This window comes from Xyrauchen texanus, chromosome 22 (assembly GCF_025860055.1).
Source record: "Xyrauchen texanus isolate HMW12.3.18 chromosome 22, RBS_HiC_50CHRs, whole genome shotgun sequence".
Classification (NCBI taxonomy): Eukaryota; Metazoa; Chordata; class Actinopteri; order Cypriniformes; family Catostomidae; genus Xyrauchen; species Xyrauchen texanus.
In genome coordinates this window covers 13,586,853-13,603,784 of record NC_068297.1, presented here as the reverse complement: position 1 = coordinate 13,603,784, position 16,932 = coordinate 13,586,853, and the positions used below count along the sequence as shown (strand labels likewise).

Below are 16,932 nucleotides of genomic sequence, written 5' to 3'. Positions count from 1 at the left end.
ACTAAATACAGATAATCTACGCTAACTTGAAGCTATCCTAACTGACGCAATACTATGCTACTAACTAACTATGCTTCTAACAATACTACACTAACAAATATGCTAATTAACTACCTAGGCTACACGAAATAATCTAAATAACTATATAAATGCTATGCTAAATAGATGCTAAAATACTCTATCCTGATCGTTTTCAATACTCGCAATTCCAACTCCTGACTCGCTACAGTGGTTTTGACGAAACAAGATGGTTTTTATACTGCCATGGGCGTGGTAGCTCGTACCAAGGGCGTGGTGAGCTGGAACCTGCTTACGTCAGCTGTCACCGCTTACGTCACGAAGTACCGCAAACAGCCAATAGGAAAATTCAACTGCAGTAGCCACCGTTCAACCTGAAGAGGGCAGCACTCAGACGTTTTTACACCATATATTGTAGAATTAAAACACTTTAAACACAAATGTCAAAAAAATTACTTGAATCAATGACCAGTACTAATAAAGCCCCATTCTTACAGATCATTAACAAAAAAAAGTTGGTTTAGGGTTTAGTTACCCTTTAAAAAAAAAAAAAACCTTTAATTGGCTTAAACATTATATTATTAGACTTATGTTTTTGTTGATCATATATTAACAACAATTACAGAACATTATCAAAGTTTTAGCAACTTTTCATTTTAATTAACTTATATCAAATGTCACATTTAATGTGAATTAATGTTTTCTGCTGTTTCCCCAGTAAAGCACTGCTCCTGCTGTTTGAACGAGCACTATTTGTGACTGCTTGTGTCTTTCCGCATTAGGCTACTGTGCATTAAGATGAGCAGAAGACTAACTTATGCTATCTTTTTTCACTTCAAAACCAATGATACACTTTCAATAACATGGTAAATAAATAATAAAATCACTGACTAAAAAAATAAAGAGAGTTGATGAGTTCATATTTTATTCTGAGGATGATCCTCTCGAGTAGTGAACAGTATTGAAAGTATCTATACGTTAGGATTGTGTGTGTGTGTGTTGACTTCGGGCTCCAACTCCTTTCTGTCACCACAGCAGCAGGCCGCCCAGGTGTGTCATTTTACTAACTCAGGTTTCATGTGCAGTTCTGAAATATGAACGCCCTGTAATCCCTCCCTTCCAAAGTGTCCTGTCCATCTTCTCTAATTGATGGACTGGTGAAGTTTACTCATCACTGTTACATGGCAACTCATTCTATTGATGTTCTGTTACAGATTGAGGATAGAAGAATACACTATTTCAGTCATACATTTTATTTCAGGTATCTGTCAGTCACCAATGGGTGAGCGGTGTGGTCTCAGGGAAGAAACGGATTGGGTGGATTATTAATATATAACATATATTAATTGATGGCGATTCATGTCTCCATTTCTGTAAGATTCTGATGCCACACCTCAGGATGACTGGGCAAGGCAGTGTGCCAGAAACAAAAAGAGACAATGGGAATGAGTTTCTAAGTGTGCAAGAGGTTAGGAGTGGAATATGTTTAAATGAAAGGTGTGTTAAAGACAGAGGTGTGTGTACTTAAACCATATATGTGTTTGTGTGAGAAATATCGAGAGTGAAAGAGGGAGGGAGTTCTATTCAGGAGCGTTACTTAAAAATAGAGCAATATTTTAGGTGCGGGCAGCCATAGGATTCTTCACAAGACCAAGTAAGAAAGAGACACATATGTATGACTGATCAAAACTAGCAAAAAAAACAGCCCAATACTAACACTTCTAAAGCAAATACAAGGATTATAGACTGTACATTTTCAGATTTCCTTTCAATTGTAGTCCTAATGTAAATAATGATGCAGCATTACATTTTCATTAAAAAAAAAACCTATACAACATCATTAATTCCAAAGACAATGCATTTAGTTATTTTGTAAATATTACAACGTATTTCAGGTAGGTCAGGTTGCTTGAAAAATATACTGTATAATAATATTATGTAATGTGCTACAAAGCTACTTCAGGTGTATTGCCTGTTGTTCTCTTACATCGAAATCCTCCAACATTTTTCTTTAAAAATCCTTGTTGTCTTCTAATTTCGTGACCAGCATTTTGTATCCTTTGCGCTTACGGGTTCGTCACTTCTCACCGGAGCTAACGCTATGCCTACGTCATACTTCGGAACACGACTCTTTTGTGAATGCATGGACGGCCGATACCGGAAGCCAGTGATTATAGTTTATAAAGTTATAAATATGGATATTTTTCGGATATATGGATTACTTTTTTGATGGATGTGCTTTTTTGGGCTTCAAAATCTAAGGTACCATTCACTCCCATTATATAGCTTGGAAGAGCCAGGATATTTTTTTATATAACTCCGACTGTGTTTGGTTGAAAGATGAAAGCCATATACACCTAGGATGGCTTGGGGCCATCCTAGGTTATGGAATAATAATTATGGAATAATTTTCATTTTTGGGTGAACTAACCCTTTAAACAAAGTTATAACAGAACAACAATTTATTTGTGTTTTTAGTATTTAAATAAAATAAAAAAAAACATTTTCCAAAGATTTGTTTCATAGACTTTAGAACAGATATGATTAATTAGATTGTAGAACAGTTTATTTCCTTCATTTGGCATTTCTGGTATTGATATTAGGATTCATGGCGACAAGACACTTGGCTGTAAAAGGACCAGGGTGGCACGTGACAGGTCAGTCTCTAGTGCTGGGCACTACTGATGAGGTCATAGGAGACCTGTGTGATGTCAAAGGCTTGATGCATGTATTGGGATGACAGCATAGTTTCTACTGTGACTTTTTGGGAAGGGCTATAGATGAGATGAGCACGTCGAGACTCCACCGCCTCATCAGCCCAGCAGGAAGCGGGCATCTCCGCAGAGTACAACAATGGAAACACACTGCCCATGTACACCGTCACAAACATCTGCTTTAACACATTAATGTCCCTCTGCACACAAAGCCACATGAATTGTTAGTCAAAAGCATGCAAAAGATATTAACGCTTTCATTTAATAAAAAAATTAAATGCATAAAAACACACATTGTATGTGAACAGCATAAATAAACACTTTAAAATCCTAGCAGTGTAAAAAAACTGAAATGTATTCAATAACTACCTTATCAGATCTTTTCAGGTTACTCGCTGATTCTGTCCATGACTTCTGTAAAATATAGTTTGATGTTTAGCACTTCCTATTATTCAACAGCCACCACTGTGATATACCCCCCATGTGTGTGTGTGTGTGTGTGTATCTCACCCTAAATGCATCCATTAGGTCCGGCTGATCTAGAACGTCAGGAAAGGAAGCTAGAATTGAACTGCAGATCAGATCTAGGATGAAGAACCAAAAAAACATTGTTCTTTCTTTTTTTTTTGTTTTTTTGGACAGCACTATAATGGTAATGCATTGAAATTCATTGAAATACATTGGAGTACCATGTAATAACCATAGTATATGAATATGGTATTCATACAGCACTATGGTATGGCATACCTGATACCACCGTAGTAGGGGAAAGCTAAAAATATTTACCCCCCCCCTCCTCCCGCATTCCATTTTCATTCCATTCTTATTTCCAATTTCCATATATTATCTGGCCAGTCCCTTTCATAACAGTTTACAAAAGGTACATAAACAGTTTTGATGTAACAATAACCTCAGCTGGAAGGACAATATACAAATCAAGTAGAAATTAAAAACATAATGCATGGAGAAAATTGAACTCTACTTAATAAGAACAATAAAAAACTGACCTTTTCATAAAACCCCTTTAACAATTTCTACAGAGATATCAAATATCAGATCCTGTATTAACCTGTGCCCACAGAGTATGCTTTGGCAGGCTCATCCATTTGCACTCAGAATCTACAAAACGGTGTGTGTCAGTTAATGTTTGTTACCTGCACTCTGCATAGTGACTCTGTCCAGTAAAAGAGCATCGGCAAGAATTTGCCTATATATTGCCAGGAGAAGTAGTGTGGACAAACTTCCAACTATAGTGGCTGGCAGCAGACTTATGGAACATGAGGAGGAAAAAAAAGTCAATCAGTTACAAGAAAATGAGTGCTGCTTCATGAGTATTTATCAAAGCCTTACAGCCTACAATTACTCAATTCAAGACAAACCAACTGGTAACTAAGGCCTAAATTTGTATAGAACTTTTCTAAAGGGTTTTTGTGAACTCAGACAAACTGTATCCATGTGAGGTGAGAGAATGTGACGGTTTACTTCAGAAGTTCTCTGTTGCGTGTGTTTACTGATTTGAGCTTAACAAGGAGTTTGGGCTGCTTCCTGGACAGCAACATCTGCTGAAGCACACCAGTGGGATTCCCTGTGGAGAGAGCAGAGGAGATCAGTTTATGTGTATATGAGAATGAGTGTGTGTGTGTTTGTGAGAGAATGTTACCTTTCTTTGTGGATGTAGCACCCATATCAGTGTCTCTCTCAAATGGTGTGCCACCATGAATAGTGAGCTCTTGAGTCCTGCACACAAACACATACAATGTAGGTGATATGTTAAACATTTAATATGCTTCCATCATGTTCTGCATCAATATTAGTTAATGAGTGTGTTTGTGTACCGTTGGGCAATGGGGGCTCCACTTTCATCAAACAGTTTAAGGAAGGCCCAGCCACAGCTGAGATCTCCTCTCTCCCCTGTGGACTGAAACAAAGCACAAATACTTTAAAATTCCTGTAGAACTGCTTACCCAAGGAAACCGGTCACTCTTGCAGAACCTCTGGCCCACAGAACCCCATTACTCTTGCAAAATTGCAATTTGATCAAATGGGTAAGACTATTGGAATGTGTTTGTGAAAAAATTTGATACTGTAATTATTATTTTGTCTTTCTAGGGATAGACTGACTGATATTGATGAATATTGCTCACATTTCTTATGTAGGTTACACCCAATTCAAACAGAATCCCGAGATCAGGAGATTCAGAGTCACAACGCAGGAAACAGTCACCATCCAGTAGGCAGGGCAGCATCCCAGTCATCTAAAATACAGCAGATACATAGGGTAAAATGCATATTTTAATAACAAATAAACTCTTACACAGAATATGCACATGAGCAAACATGAAATAGCCAAGCCAATTGCATTAGTGCAGTAAAGTTAGTTTTAGTTTCACAAATTGCTCTTTTACTCTGCAAACAAAATGAACAATAATGCACTTTTTTGTGATGTTGATTCAAAAATATAACTGGTCTGATCTGTTACCACACATGGATGGCATATGAAATGAACATTACCAGATTACAATTCAGAAGTAATCTACCCAGCACTGGTAGGAGTGTATCCTGTCTATGCATGTGTCTTGTGTGACAATACATGCTTGTCTAGTGCATGTACATTATTTGTGTTCAAAGGGCTGTGTGTGCATGCATTTTGAAGTAGTTTAGTCTTACCCTTGGGGAAAAGCTCCAGGTCTTTGGGCTCTTTGAATTGTAAGTGGCTCTGACTGTGTGAATGTTACTCAGAACCTGACAACGAAACATTTTAAGTCAATCTTCAGAAGGAACAAAAAGAGAGAGAGTGAGAGAGAGAGAGAGAGAGAAATTGCTGTTACATATACAACTGCATACATGACACTAGTTTGCAATAAAGGCTCATTGTAAAGACAAATGCATGTGCTTTAGAATTGTTCTGTAGTTTATAATGACTCATGCTGAACCATCAAAACAGGCTGTGTACAGATTAATGTTATTCAACACTATAATACTCCACTATAATCACACACTGAAAAACTTCCTAGTCCTCCCTTACAGGTTTAAATATTTTTAGCACAAGTGATAAATGAATACTAAACAGATTTCACATCCACAGTGTACAGAAATAATTCCAGAGTCGTGAAAACAAATATTTTACTGATAAGAGTTAAAACTATGATATATTTAAGCAATATCACACTCGCAATCGTGCTATATGGCCCTACATCAGCACTGCTGTGATTCGGCCGTAGGCAATCACAGTAGTGCTGATTTAGGGCCATATAGCACTTCAATGAACAAGTACATTTTTAAAAATGAGGAAAAAATTAGTATGGTCATAAAAAGAGCATTTGTGCATGGAACAACTTTCTTAAGCGAATTATCACAATCTGCCATTGCTGGATCAAAACAAATGATGCGTCCAGACCTCCGTTAGTAAATAAAAAATGTCACTTCAGAAATATTATCATGGCTTGTAATGTTTCGAACAAGTTATTGGATAAACAAGGATGGATGTGTGTGTGTGTGAGTGAGTGGGGGAGAGAGAGAGAGAGAGAGAGAGAGAGATGGAGCATGTGTGATCACCTGTTACCACACCCAAGCAGAGATGCTGTTAGCTTTCTGGAGATCAGCATTCTCAGTAGAAATATAGCCATCCAAGTGGGGGTAATTCTCCCTATTTTGCAGTAGCCAGTGAAAGAGTCTTTAACTACAGAAACCGCAATGTCCTCTGCCATTTTGAACAGTACATTTTGTCCTATGTGGAAACTCCAGTAAGAGGTAAGTAATGAGTTGTGTAATTAATCTGTGTCTCTCAGCTGTGATGAGCCATAATACTGAAGTTGTTCATTTAAAGGCATTTAAAGCTATTTTCTAGCTGTAGTTGTGTATTTGTAGTAATATGAGTGATCACGGAGCGCTGTTGTATGTAAACAATGACTGACGGATTCACTTCACGTCACCAACTGCTCATATTACACACAAAAATTTTCTTTTGCCACCACCTGCTGGCTAAAACATATGTAATGTCAAAAAATTAAATAAAAAATACATGTAAGAGACACTTATACTGTAACTCTTGACAGATCTGCACTGCTCTTACACTTTAGTTTAGAATGGCATGAACACAGGAGGAGTGATACACACACAGTGAAGCGTCTGAGTACTGATGGTGTCAGACCATCAGAGCTCATGGAACGTCACTCGTCCAATCAGATTCGAGGACCGGAACTATATTTGAATGTATATTTGAGCTTATTTGAGAATTTTTTTTTGAATATTTGAGTCAAGACTCAAATATTGCACTTTAATACGTAAATGTTTTAGATCTTAAAAATGAGCTGTTTGTACAGTAGATTTAAAATTTCTTAACATTTTCTTAAATAAAAAAAATCATCCACCCCATTGACATCTGGCACCTATTTTTTGAGGGGGTAGAAGTGGCAGTTCTGGCTCACTTGGTGCCCTAGGTGAAATAAGAAAAAAAAAAACCACTTTTTAACAATTTAGTAGTTCTTTTTATAAGTGTAATACGCGATAGAAGAGACTATTTAGCAGAGACGGGCCACTTCTATTTAAGTGAATGGGAGAAATTGGAAAGCCCAAACAAGAAGCACCCAACGGTCAACAGATGAAATGTCATGTAAGCACCAAAGGTTATTTTTATGGCAAAAATAGAGTAGTTTATAAAGCAATGACAACCAATAAACAAAAAACTATCACAGCTCTGTAAAAAAGATGTATAAGAGATGTAAGACACATGGAGACAGAATCTCTCATTGACACCGAATTAACAACAGGGAAAACTGAAGCACACGTCCCGCAACAGTGCAGGTGCGGGCGGAATGATGTGTGGGGGAAACGGGAGAAAGAAATGACCCGTGTGACTCTGCAAAATATAAATCTATTTGAAAAATATTTTTTTTAAGATTTATTTCATCTATTTAAGGTACAGAGTGTTATTTGTGCTCCATGCAGCAGAAAGTCTCTTAGTGCTATGAATGTTAACACTTTATTAAAGAAAGGTACAAACAACATTTTGAAACCAGCCAAAGGTCAAAACAGATATTTGGCAATGTAAGAGTGATAACAAAACCTGTTTTTTTCTCTCACTCTACCTGTTTTTTGTTTGTTTGTTTTTTCCTCAGATTGGTAATTGGAATAAAAATAGCCTATGATACCAGAGTGGGACAGAACCTTATGGGAGTGGGACTGAAAATTCTGTGCACTACCTGCAAGCTTTTGTGGGCATTAGCAGGACGAAGCGTGAAAGTATTTTTTTTATTTTGCGGGAGAGGGAAAGAATCTCTTGGGAACATGTCTGAAAAATCCATCCCGCATAGACCTCTACTTTATAATTCATGTCCAGTATTTCACAAACACCTGCAGAGCGATTTTGGGTAGCTGATTTGGTGGGAGAGGGAGATATTTGATAAGAGGGAGCCTGTGATACAGTAACAGCAGCCACATGGTTACAGCACACCGAGACATTACCAGGCTTATTTATGGGTATTAAAAACCTATACAATACACAAAAATATCTCTTATTACCGTTCTCGCTCGCATAACATCTCAGATTCTCTGGTTTGCAGCAGCCGCTTCTTGAGTGTGTTGTTGCTTTCGGCCAATGACAAAAATATAAAAACACTACACATTTCTGGTGCCGTTCAATGCACAAATTGGAAAAATTTATATATTTGATTTAAAACCATGTTTCCCAAATGTTTGATTGGGTGGGTAAGACTCACATTTGGGTGGGCTCAGCCCCACCCTGCCCATGCCTACATCTGACCCCGGGCCCCTGTGTCATTAAACCCATGAGTCTGATTTGTTTTTGTTTGAAAATGGTTCCACTCTGATTATTGCCCCACATGAACAGTCAGAACCTAAAAAGATTTTCCATGTAACATTTGTATGTAAATGTCTCTGCTAAAACCATTAAAATGAGGAGGCAATAATAGTGGTGGTAGGTGTGCAAGTATGTGTATCTGTTACCTGGGTTCCATTAAATGCACAGAGACGAACATGCCTGCTGAGCACCTGTAACCCAACCCCCGGGGGTGGAATCATTCTACAGCTCCAAAGGGTTAGGGTTAAACTCAATCGAGATGGACACTCATGAACCTGGACAAATAACCACAACCATCATAAATGCTCTAATCTATATGTTTATTCAGATGCAGCCAATACATTTGTTATACATAATATATTAGCAAATTAAATTAGTGAGTGTGTATTGCATTTGGACACCTTGCCAGTGTCTGGGTCCAGATGGAGGTCTTTAAAGGAGAGTTGTGATTGACTAAGCTTGGGCTGAATAAAGTGACTTGCCCTGTAAGAAGTCCCTGCAGAGCAAAGCACAACACAGACACAAATAAGTTTGTATAATATACAGTATATATGCATTCTTACCATATATTTGAATTCTAACTATAATAGAGAACATTTAAAGTATAAATCAAATAAAAACATCCAAAAACGCATGCCCTTTCAACTACTTAAGTTAGGTTAGGTTGTGTGTCTATAAGTGTCCATGTCAGAAATTAACTTTAAGAGGCAATATTTGCCCCCTTGATTTGATTCGCAGGGGATTTTTTACAGTATCTTCATGAGGGCACATGTGTTCTGATTTATGATTAAATCTGCTGTCATTTTGTGTGGTATACGTATAGAAGATGCCTCCAAAGAGGAGAGGATTTGATCTGAGTTTAATTAATTTATTAACAAATCTCTATCTGAGTAATTGTACATAATTTTTTTATGCATTAAAGAGATAGTTCATACTTTAGATACTTTATTTCTTCAGCAGATCACATATTTCAGCCCTGTAGGTCCATATAATAATGGGTGCCAAAATTCTGATGCTCCAAAAAGCACATAAAGGCATCATAAAAGTAATCCATACGACTCCAGAGTTTTAATCCATATCTTCAAATGTGATATAATAGGTGTGGGTGAGAAACTTTTTTTTTTTGCTTGAAATTCTTCTCCCTGTCCAGTAAGGGTCGATGTGCAAGACAAATGTGAATCACCAAAAACAAGAAGAATGTAAAAGTGATCTGTTTCTCATCCACACCTATCATATAGCTCCAGAAGACATTTATTTAACCACTGGAGTCGTATGGATTACTTTTATGCTGATTTGTGCGATTTTTGGAACTTCACATTTTTGGCACCCATTCACTTGCATTGTATGGACCAAATGAGCTGATGAAAAAAAGTCACATCTGGGATAGCATAAAAGTAAATAATGAGAGTTTTTGTTACTTTTGGTAGCATTTTTGCCCCAAGCAAAATGACAGAGGCTCTTGGCTCAGTAAAGAGAACTACTGATCCTTCATGCTTAACCTCAGTTACACAAACTAGAAGTACTGATCTAGAATCACCTTCCTCCAGAAATCTGGAAAGAGTGGAGGGTCTGAAGCCTGGAGGAATTGCACCCATTGCTGCCAGCACATCTGTGGCATCTAGCTGCAAATTCAACACACAAGCACACATTTGTATGTGTATGTGCCAGTTGTTGTCTACTGTGTGGTTAAGTGAGGACTATAAAAGTTTCCGTGCATGCATTAGTTTGTAGCTTATTAAGGGTGCATAAAAACAGAAATATACCTCAGTAACAGCCTTCCGAACTGCGTTCCAATTGGATGTTTTGCTAGATGGAAAAGACTGCATTTAAATTGAATTCACTTAATTAAACTAAACTTTATTTTCAGATTCACATAAATTGTGAACTTAATTCACTCTTCTCAGACATACACAAAACAATACTTCGAAAATCAATGATGCAGAGAATGTGAATACAATGGTGTCATCTAGGGGAGAAATAGGGAATATCACCTGGACTTTGTGTCATGGGTCTCAGACTCATGCTCTTCCTCACTCTCCCCCTCATCATCATTCTCTCTCTTGCTTTCCTGTTGTGAAGCCATCTGAAAACACAAAGTACATCAAAAGACTGTGATTCAGCAGTGTCAATTTTCTAAACATCAAAAATCTGATGTCCAACCTGATATGAAATGACATGTCCTGATAAGAAATTACATGTATTGCTTAGACTTTCATTATTCATTCTAAAGTATCATTATATTTTTATAAGAATGTGTGACCTCGAGCAATCCCAGACATCTGTGGAATATGCTCCAGACTCATACTTGTAATGCATAATGGACAGTGAAGTCAATCAAAACAATAATAATAAAAAAACACAAATACATTTTAAAAGATCCATCTGAAACACATCCTCTCTTCTGAAAAAGCTGACCTTTTCTAGTGCTGACTTTACACAGAGTACCTGTGATATCAGACACACCTTGAGGAAGGTTTTGGGCACCAGACCCTTCTGTCCTTTTGAGTTCTGAGCCAGCCACCATCCATCCTTACTCTTTGAGAGAACGTTCAAAACTTCTCCTTTCTTGAACAACATAAAAACCAACAGATCACTCAGTCCAAGAAAATAACCACTGTTCAATGCAGTGTTATAATAGCTAACGAAAACTAAATGTAAACAATTTCGTCAACTGAAATATATATATTTTTTTAAATGATTGGAAAAAACTGAAACTAAACTAAAATACATTTTTATAACAGAAACTAAAAAAAAAAAATTATTTTTTTTGTATTTATGTTTTATACACAGTAGGGTGAATATGGGCAAACTGGGGCACTTTTGGAAATGTAATTTTTTTATGTGTTACTTTTAATTACATAACCTGACATTATGCCTTCATAGATAGCTTAGGATGTCTCCTACCTTACTCAAAAGCAAAAAATTAAGAATTACACAATACTACGATGAAGAACCTTTTGAGACCCTCTTTTGACCAGATCCCAGATTTGTTTCAGACAGTGTTGGTAAAGTGAGACTCTATAGAATCTATAGAAAACATCTACAAATTAATTAAAATTAAATGTAATTTTTTCTTGCACAATTTTGCATCATATATCATCTTATGTAACATTTAGAAACATTAAGTCAACTTTTTTTTATTTATTTACCATTGCTTTTCCCAGCTTTGGTCATGAAATGAGCTCTAACACATATCCTGATTTAAAATAATAATTTGTTTACTTATCAAAGATTAGTTTAGTAATGATTTTTAACCATTTAAGGAAATACATATGAATACAATAGGGGTAAAGCTAAACTGTCCCACTATACCCATTTTCACCCTGTATTATGCAATTTGAAACATTTAAATTGTATCGTAATTAAACATGATAATGCCACTGGATATAGGTAACACAAGACTGCCCTGAGAAATGTAATGACGTTAGACATTTTAAATGAAACCAGTAAATTTAGCTTTAGCTTTGGCAGCCATAAAATACTAAAACCAAAACTAAAAGTACCTGGATACTGAGGTCCCCCTCCTCCTCTCCAGTGAATACACTGAGAGCAACATAGGAGATAGAACCCTGTCCTGTTGCAGATGGACCGATATCTATATCCTCATCACCACTGTCAGCATCATCATCATCATCATCATCATCATCATGTACTACTTCTTCAGCATCGTCTTCCTCTAAACTCTCATCTTCATCATCGCTGTCATCCTCCTCACTCTCTTGCTCTGCATGGGATGAACTAGGTCCATCCATTCTACATACAGGCAAATACAGGGTCTGTTATACGTCTGACCAGTATTTGATGAAAACTTCTTAGACATAAACTTGTTTCTAAACATAAAAGCATTGCAGACACAGTGCCTTTAAATTTAGGCAAAAGTGAAAATTGTCAGTAAGAGGTGACCAACGTTTTTTTGGAAATCAGTGATCTGTCTTTTATTTCATTTTGGTGCATCTTCTGATATTCAGATAGATCACTTAGTTATTTTAATATTAGTTCATTGGAATGTGTCTTGTTTCTAAGGCACCAGGTATTCAAGTTTTCAGGTCGTCTAAAAACTAGGCTTCCCTGAACAGATCTGAAAACTATTTACAGATTGTGGGATGGCCAGAGAAATAAGACTGATTTGGGATCTGTGTTGGTCAGGTCTGTTAGAATTAATGGATAGGTTAACATACTCATCCTGAGGTTGTAGTTCAAGAGCCAGGGAATGCAGACGCTCCTGTAGAGTCATCAGACGCCTCTCTTCTTCCCTCTTAGATTGGTCATAGTTCCCCACTGGAGCTGGCTCATCTGCCTGCGTTTGCAAAAACAAATATAGATAGTACAAATAGAAGTTCTTTCGTGTTTAATGTGATACAACATTGTAATACTAAGTATAGAACAGAATAGAATAAAATAGGTTTTATTGCCAGTAGTAATTAGAACAGTAACAGACAGAGACTTAAGATAAAGTGTAGTTACTTTTGTTAATTGCTTTAGATTCTTCATAGTACCCTCAACCGTGCGCTGTAACTCTCTGCACCTAAAAGATCATTACAAATCATCTTGGACGTGCAAAATACCGTCAAAATCAAAGTCTATACATGTACCATTTTGGATGTTAATCTTGATGCTTAAAAACAAAACAAATAAAACATCAGTCTATTGCACCTCTCTAAGGTGTCTGTCCTGTCTGATGCACTCAATATTCCAGCCTGCTGCACAAAAGCGTCGACCTGCAGACAGACAAAGCAATTCTACAATAGCAGAATACTACATGTGCCATTCAAATCACTGAACTTAAAAGACAATTCGTGATTTGCACTTAATCAGTTACAAGAGACAATGCTTGTTCTAGTAGAACACTGAAACAAAAGCTTTGGAGTTTAATGGTGTTGTCAGATTTGTGCAGTTACCAAGCGTTTAAATCCAATGCTAAATCAAACATCTGATTCCACCAACCCTTCTTTTTATGTCATCTGTCTCTCTTTGGATGTTTTGAAGAGGTCCTCTCCTCTTTGGAGGCATCTTCTATCCGTATTCCACACAAAATGACAGCAGATTTAATTATAAACAGTGTTTTGAATATGTGATTTGAAGAAATGCCCGAGACGTGCTCAGCTTTACTGAAACAGAAAAGAAAAGCAACGCCATGACAGACGCGCCGGGTGTGGTTGCTAAGATACTACTGTATGACCTCATCACCATGCGCGGGAGAGCCCTGTTAGAAGCGAGTAAAGATCGAATCTCTGGTAAAAACTTGCCCACAAAAAGTGGTTCTAGATGTACCAGAAAGCAGTTCCACGTGGTAAAAAGCTACACCATTATTTTCAGTTGAGTTTGTATGCAAGGTTTCCATCTCCAGGCAGAAGAGTGACAGAAAGCTTTTTATTGAACTATCAAGTCGTTTAACATTGTATTTTATTTATTTATAAATTTATATTTTTGTGATACAGAAAACCTTTGAGCACATGAAACGTTTTAACTTTATTCACATATCTGTGCTGTGATGTTACGTTGGTTGTTTAAAGGATTAGTTCACCCAAAAATGAACATTCTCTCATCATTTACTCACCTTCATGCCAACCCACATGTGTGACATTTTTTCTTCTGTTGAAAAATAATTAAGATTTTTAGAAAAAACATTAAAGAAAAAAAGCTTTGAAGCTCCTAAAAGGACATAAAGTCAGCACAAAACGATTTGTGCTTATCTGTTTTGGATAAGAACAGACCAAAATATAACTCCTTTTTCAATCTAAATCTTGACATCAGTCTCCAGTGCGATTGATTTCAAGCTCGATTACACTTCCTATAGTTTCATGTAGCACGCTATGCATGTGTCTAACACTAGTAAGTGTAATCATGCTTAATATCATGATTGTGCTCAGGCACTGTAATGGCAAGGTGTACAGTGAAAAAGTCTGTTCTCACCCAAAACCAATTGTATAGCTTCAGAAGACATGGATTAAACCACAGGAGTCTTAAGAATTACTTTTGTGCTGCCTTTATGTGGTTTTAGGAGCTTCAGATTTTTGGCCACGATTCAATTGCATTGTCTCAGAGCTGAAGTATTCTTAAAAAATCTTAATTTGTGTTCTGCAGATGAAAGAAAGTCATAGACATCTGGGATGTCATGAGGGGGAGTAACTAATAACAGGATTTTCATTTTTGGGGTGAACTATCCATTTAAGCAAACACTGTCTATGCAAAATTGTCAAAAACCCCAAAGTCAATATCAGGTATAACAACCGCCACACGCCTGGTTTCTCATGGGACCCACATTTAAATATACATTTTTTTTTTTTTTGACAGTATACTTTAAATTGTTTGGAAATACAATTATTAGCTTCTAGGGATAAAAGGACTGTATTTTAGTACCATTCATTTTCCATGTTTCTTTCAAGGATTTAGATGTCAAAGACTGATTAAATAAAATCAATCAACTGTAAAATAAAAATAACCAACCAGTTCACCTTTTTTTTTTCACCTATTTTGAATATCCATCTTCTGTGGGCCCAATGCTTGTCATGACTCTGGAGCATCCTTTTTTTGGATCTCAAGATATTTTAAAGTTATGCATTGTCACAACAATTGTATGTGCTGGCAGAGTACTTTTTTATATAACAAGTCAACAGTTAATCAAATATTTCCATTTATTTCAACAGACAGGGAGAAAGCACAGACATTGTAACAATGTGATTTATGGCTTGAACAAACATTGCACAAAAAGTCTTAGAAATACCACATTTTGTTCACAGTTTAAAGCCTTTGAAAACTATATTGCTGTATTCCAGCATGTACATTGTGTGTCTTTGATCCAAGATTGAAAGCTTGATCCCGCTGAATGTTGGAGAGGTGCTGTTATCCAAGACCTTGTTTACCACCAGACACCAGAAAACTTGCAACATTCTTATAAACCTCTTGTTTGGCTTGTCTAGAGTTTGTTTATAAGTAAATCTGATGGTTTCATTTTGCTCTTATTATGAAACGTACATGTCTCACCAGGTCAGCCCTTTAATATTAGGTGTGTTAACTTTATGCATCGCAGATCTATTGGTGCTGTGTCAGTCTACTATGTCAGTCTATGGCAGAAATAAGAGTATGTTAGTATGCCATTACCATGGTGTTTATTCTGACACATTCAGTTCGATGTAAACTCACACAACTCCGTTAAAATTTTTTAAATATATATTTAAAGGCTGATTTCCTCACAGTGATTTGGTCACTGTGAAGGTCGGGTTTAGAGAAAGGTCCTGGTAAAATTATCTATGGTTTTACTACAGTAATATTGTAGTTACCATATATTTTGGAGAATGCCATAGTTTAAATGCAATGGTGTTACTACAGTAATAAGCTATTAATATAGTAACCATGTTTTAATTTTGTGGTTACTATGGTTAATGTAGTAAAACCATGGTTAATTTTTGTAAGGGAGGATTAGGGTTTGACTTAGAGGTAGGGCTTGGTGTAGGGTGTCTGTGGGACTCCAAATAAACACAAAATGCTACAGTGGCACTATACTGTATGTTAGTAATTCATTCGATTGGCAAATATCTGCTACTGTTTCCACAGTCTGGCCGTGCTTTATACATTTTTCAATCCAAATTGAGTCCCAAGCCCTCATACATAGAATCTAACAAAGACGCTTTTGGTTACTATTTACTCTAAGTGCAAATAGCCTCTGCTTGTTTTTGTACTGTATAACAGTAAAAATATGCTGTTGTACATTGTTTTATTGTTGTTGTTTTTTTTTTTCAAATTAAAATCAATTAAAACCAGTATCAAGGATTATGATGACACATCACTATTTTACCATTTAAATAATAAATCCCATTTTTATTTACATCGCTGTAATGAGAATATCATAATGACCACATTTTTATCTCACTTTTTGCTTTACTTTAATGAGAATTGGGGGGTTAAATGTGCACACTGTCATGAAAATAATGTCACAGTGTCATAAAAATAGGCTTCATTTTCAAAATGTAATTTCTTATTTGTTACTTTTGATTTCGGAGTAAAGTAGGTCCAGGACATTTCTGTGAGAAGTTTTGTGAGAATCAGCCAATTGTATATCTAGAAAGTGTGATTTTTTTACAGCTTTATGCTGAAGCTAACCTACATTTTTTAATTACGCTGGCTTCTTACATCCAAGTATGTTTAAAGTTTACAACATTAACCTGTCTTCTGAAATGAAATCTCTAATTTTAACACTAGCGAAATTTTGAACAATAATTTATTTGACTGTTTATATTGACTTATGCTACTGTTATTATTATAATATTATATTTCATTTTTTTATCAGTTTCTTAAGGAATTTCCTCAATGGCTGCCTTTCGAGTCTGCAGCTGAGGAGGTATCACGCCTTCAAGGTTGCTACGCAACAGCCGTCTTCGGTCA

General features: G+C 36.4%; 1 protein-coding gene across 2 annotated transcripts; it reads right to left on the bottom strand.

Annotated features, from left to right (window-relative positions):
• Positions 1-2,416: 2,416 nt before the first annotated feature.
• Positions 2,417-13,694, bottom strand: nphp1 (nephronophthisis 1). Of its 2 annotated transcripts, none has more exons than XM_052153306.1 (20): positions 13,495-13,694; positions 13,204-13,268; positions 13,015-13,075; positions 12,729-12,847; positions 12,054-12,303; positions 11,014-11,115; positions 10,542-10,633; positions 10,314-10,356; positions 10,088-10,172; positions 8,952-9,046; positions 8,697-8,825; positions 5,400-5,474; positions 4,877-4,987; positions 4,568-4,650; positions 4,393-4,469; positions 4,215-4,317; positions 3,887-3,999; positions 3,243-3,316; positions 3,102-3,146; positions 2,417-2,932 (listed from the first exon to the last, which is right to left on the bottom strand). In XM_052153306.1, the coding sequence occupies exons 1-20, from the start codon at positions 13,558-13,560 to the stop codon at positions 2,684-2,686; spliced, it is 2,037 nt and encodes a 678-aa protein (XP_052009266.1). In that variant the 5' UTR covers positions 13,561-13,694; the 3' UTR covers positions 2,417-2,683. The 2 variants fall into 2 exon arrangements, with proteins under 2 accessions (XP_052009266.1, XP_052009267.1); XM_052153307.1 differs by having other exon boundaries at positions 13,449-13,561.
• Positions 13,695-16,932: the final 3,238 nt, after the last annotated feature.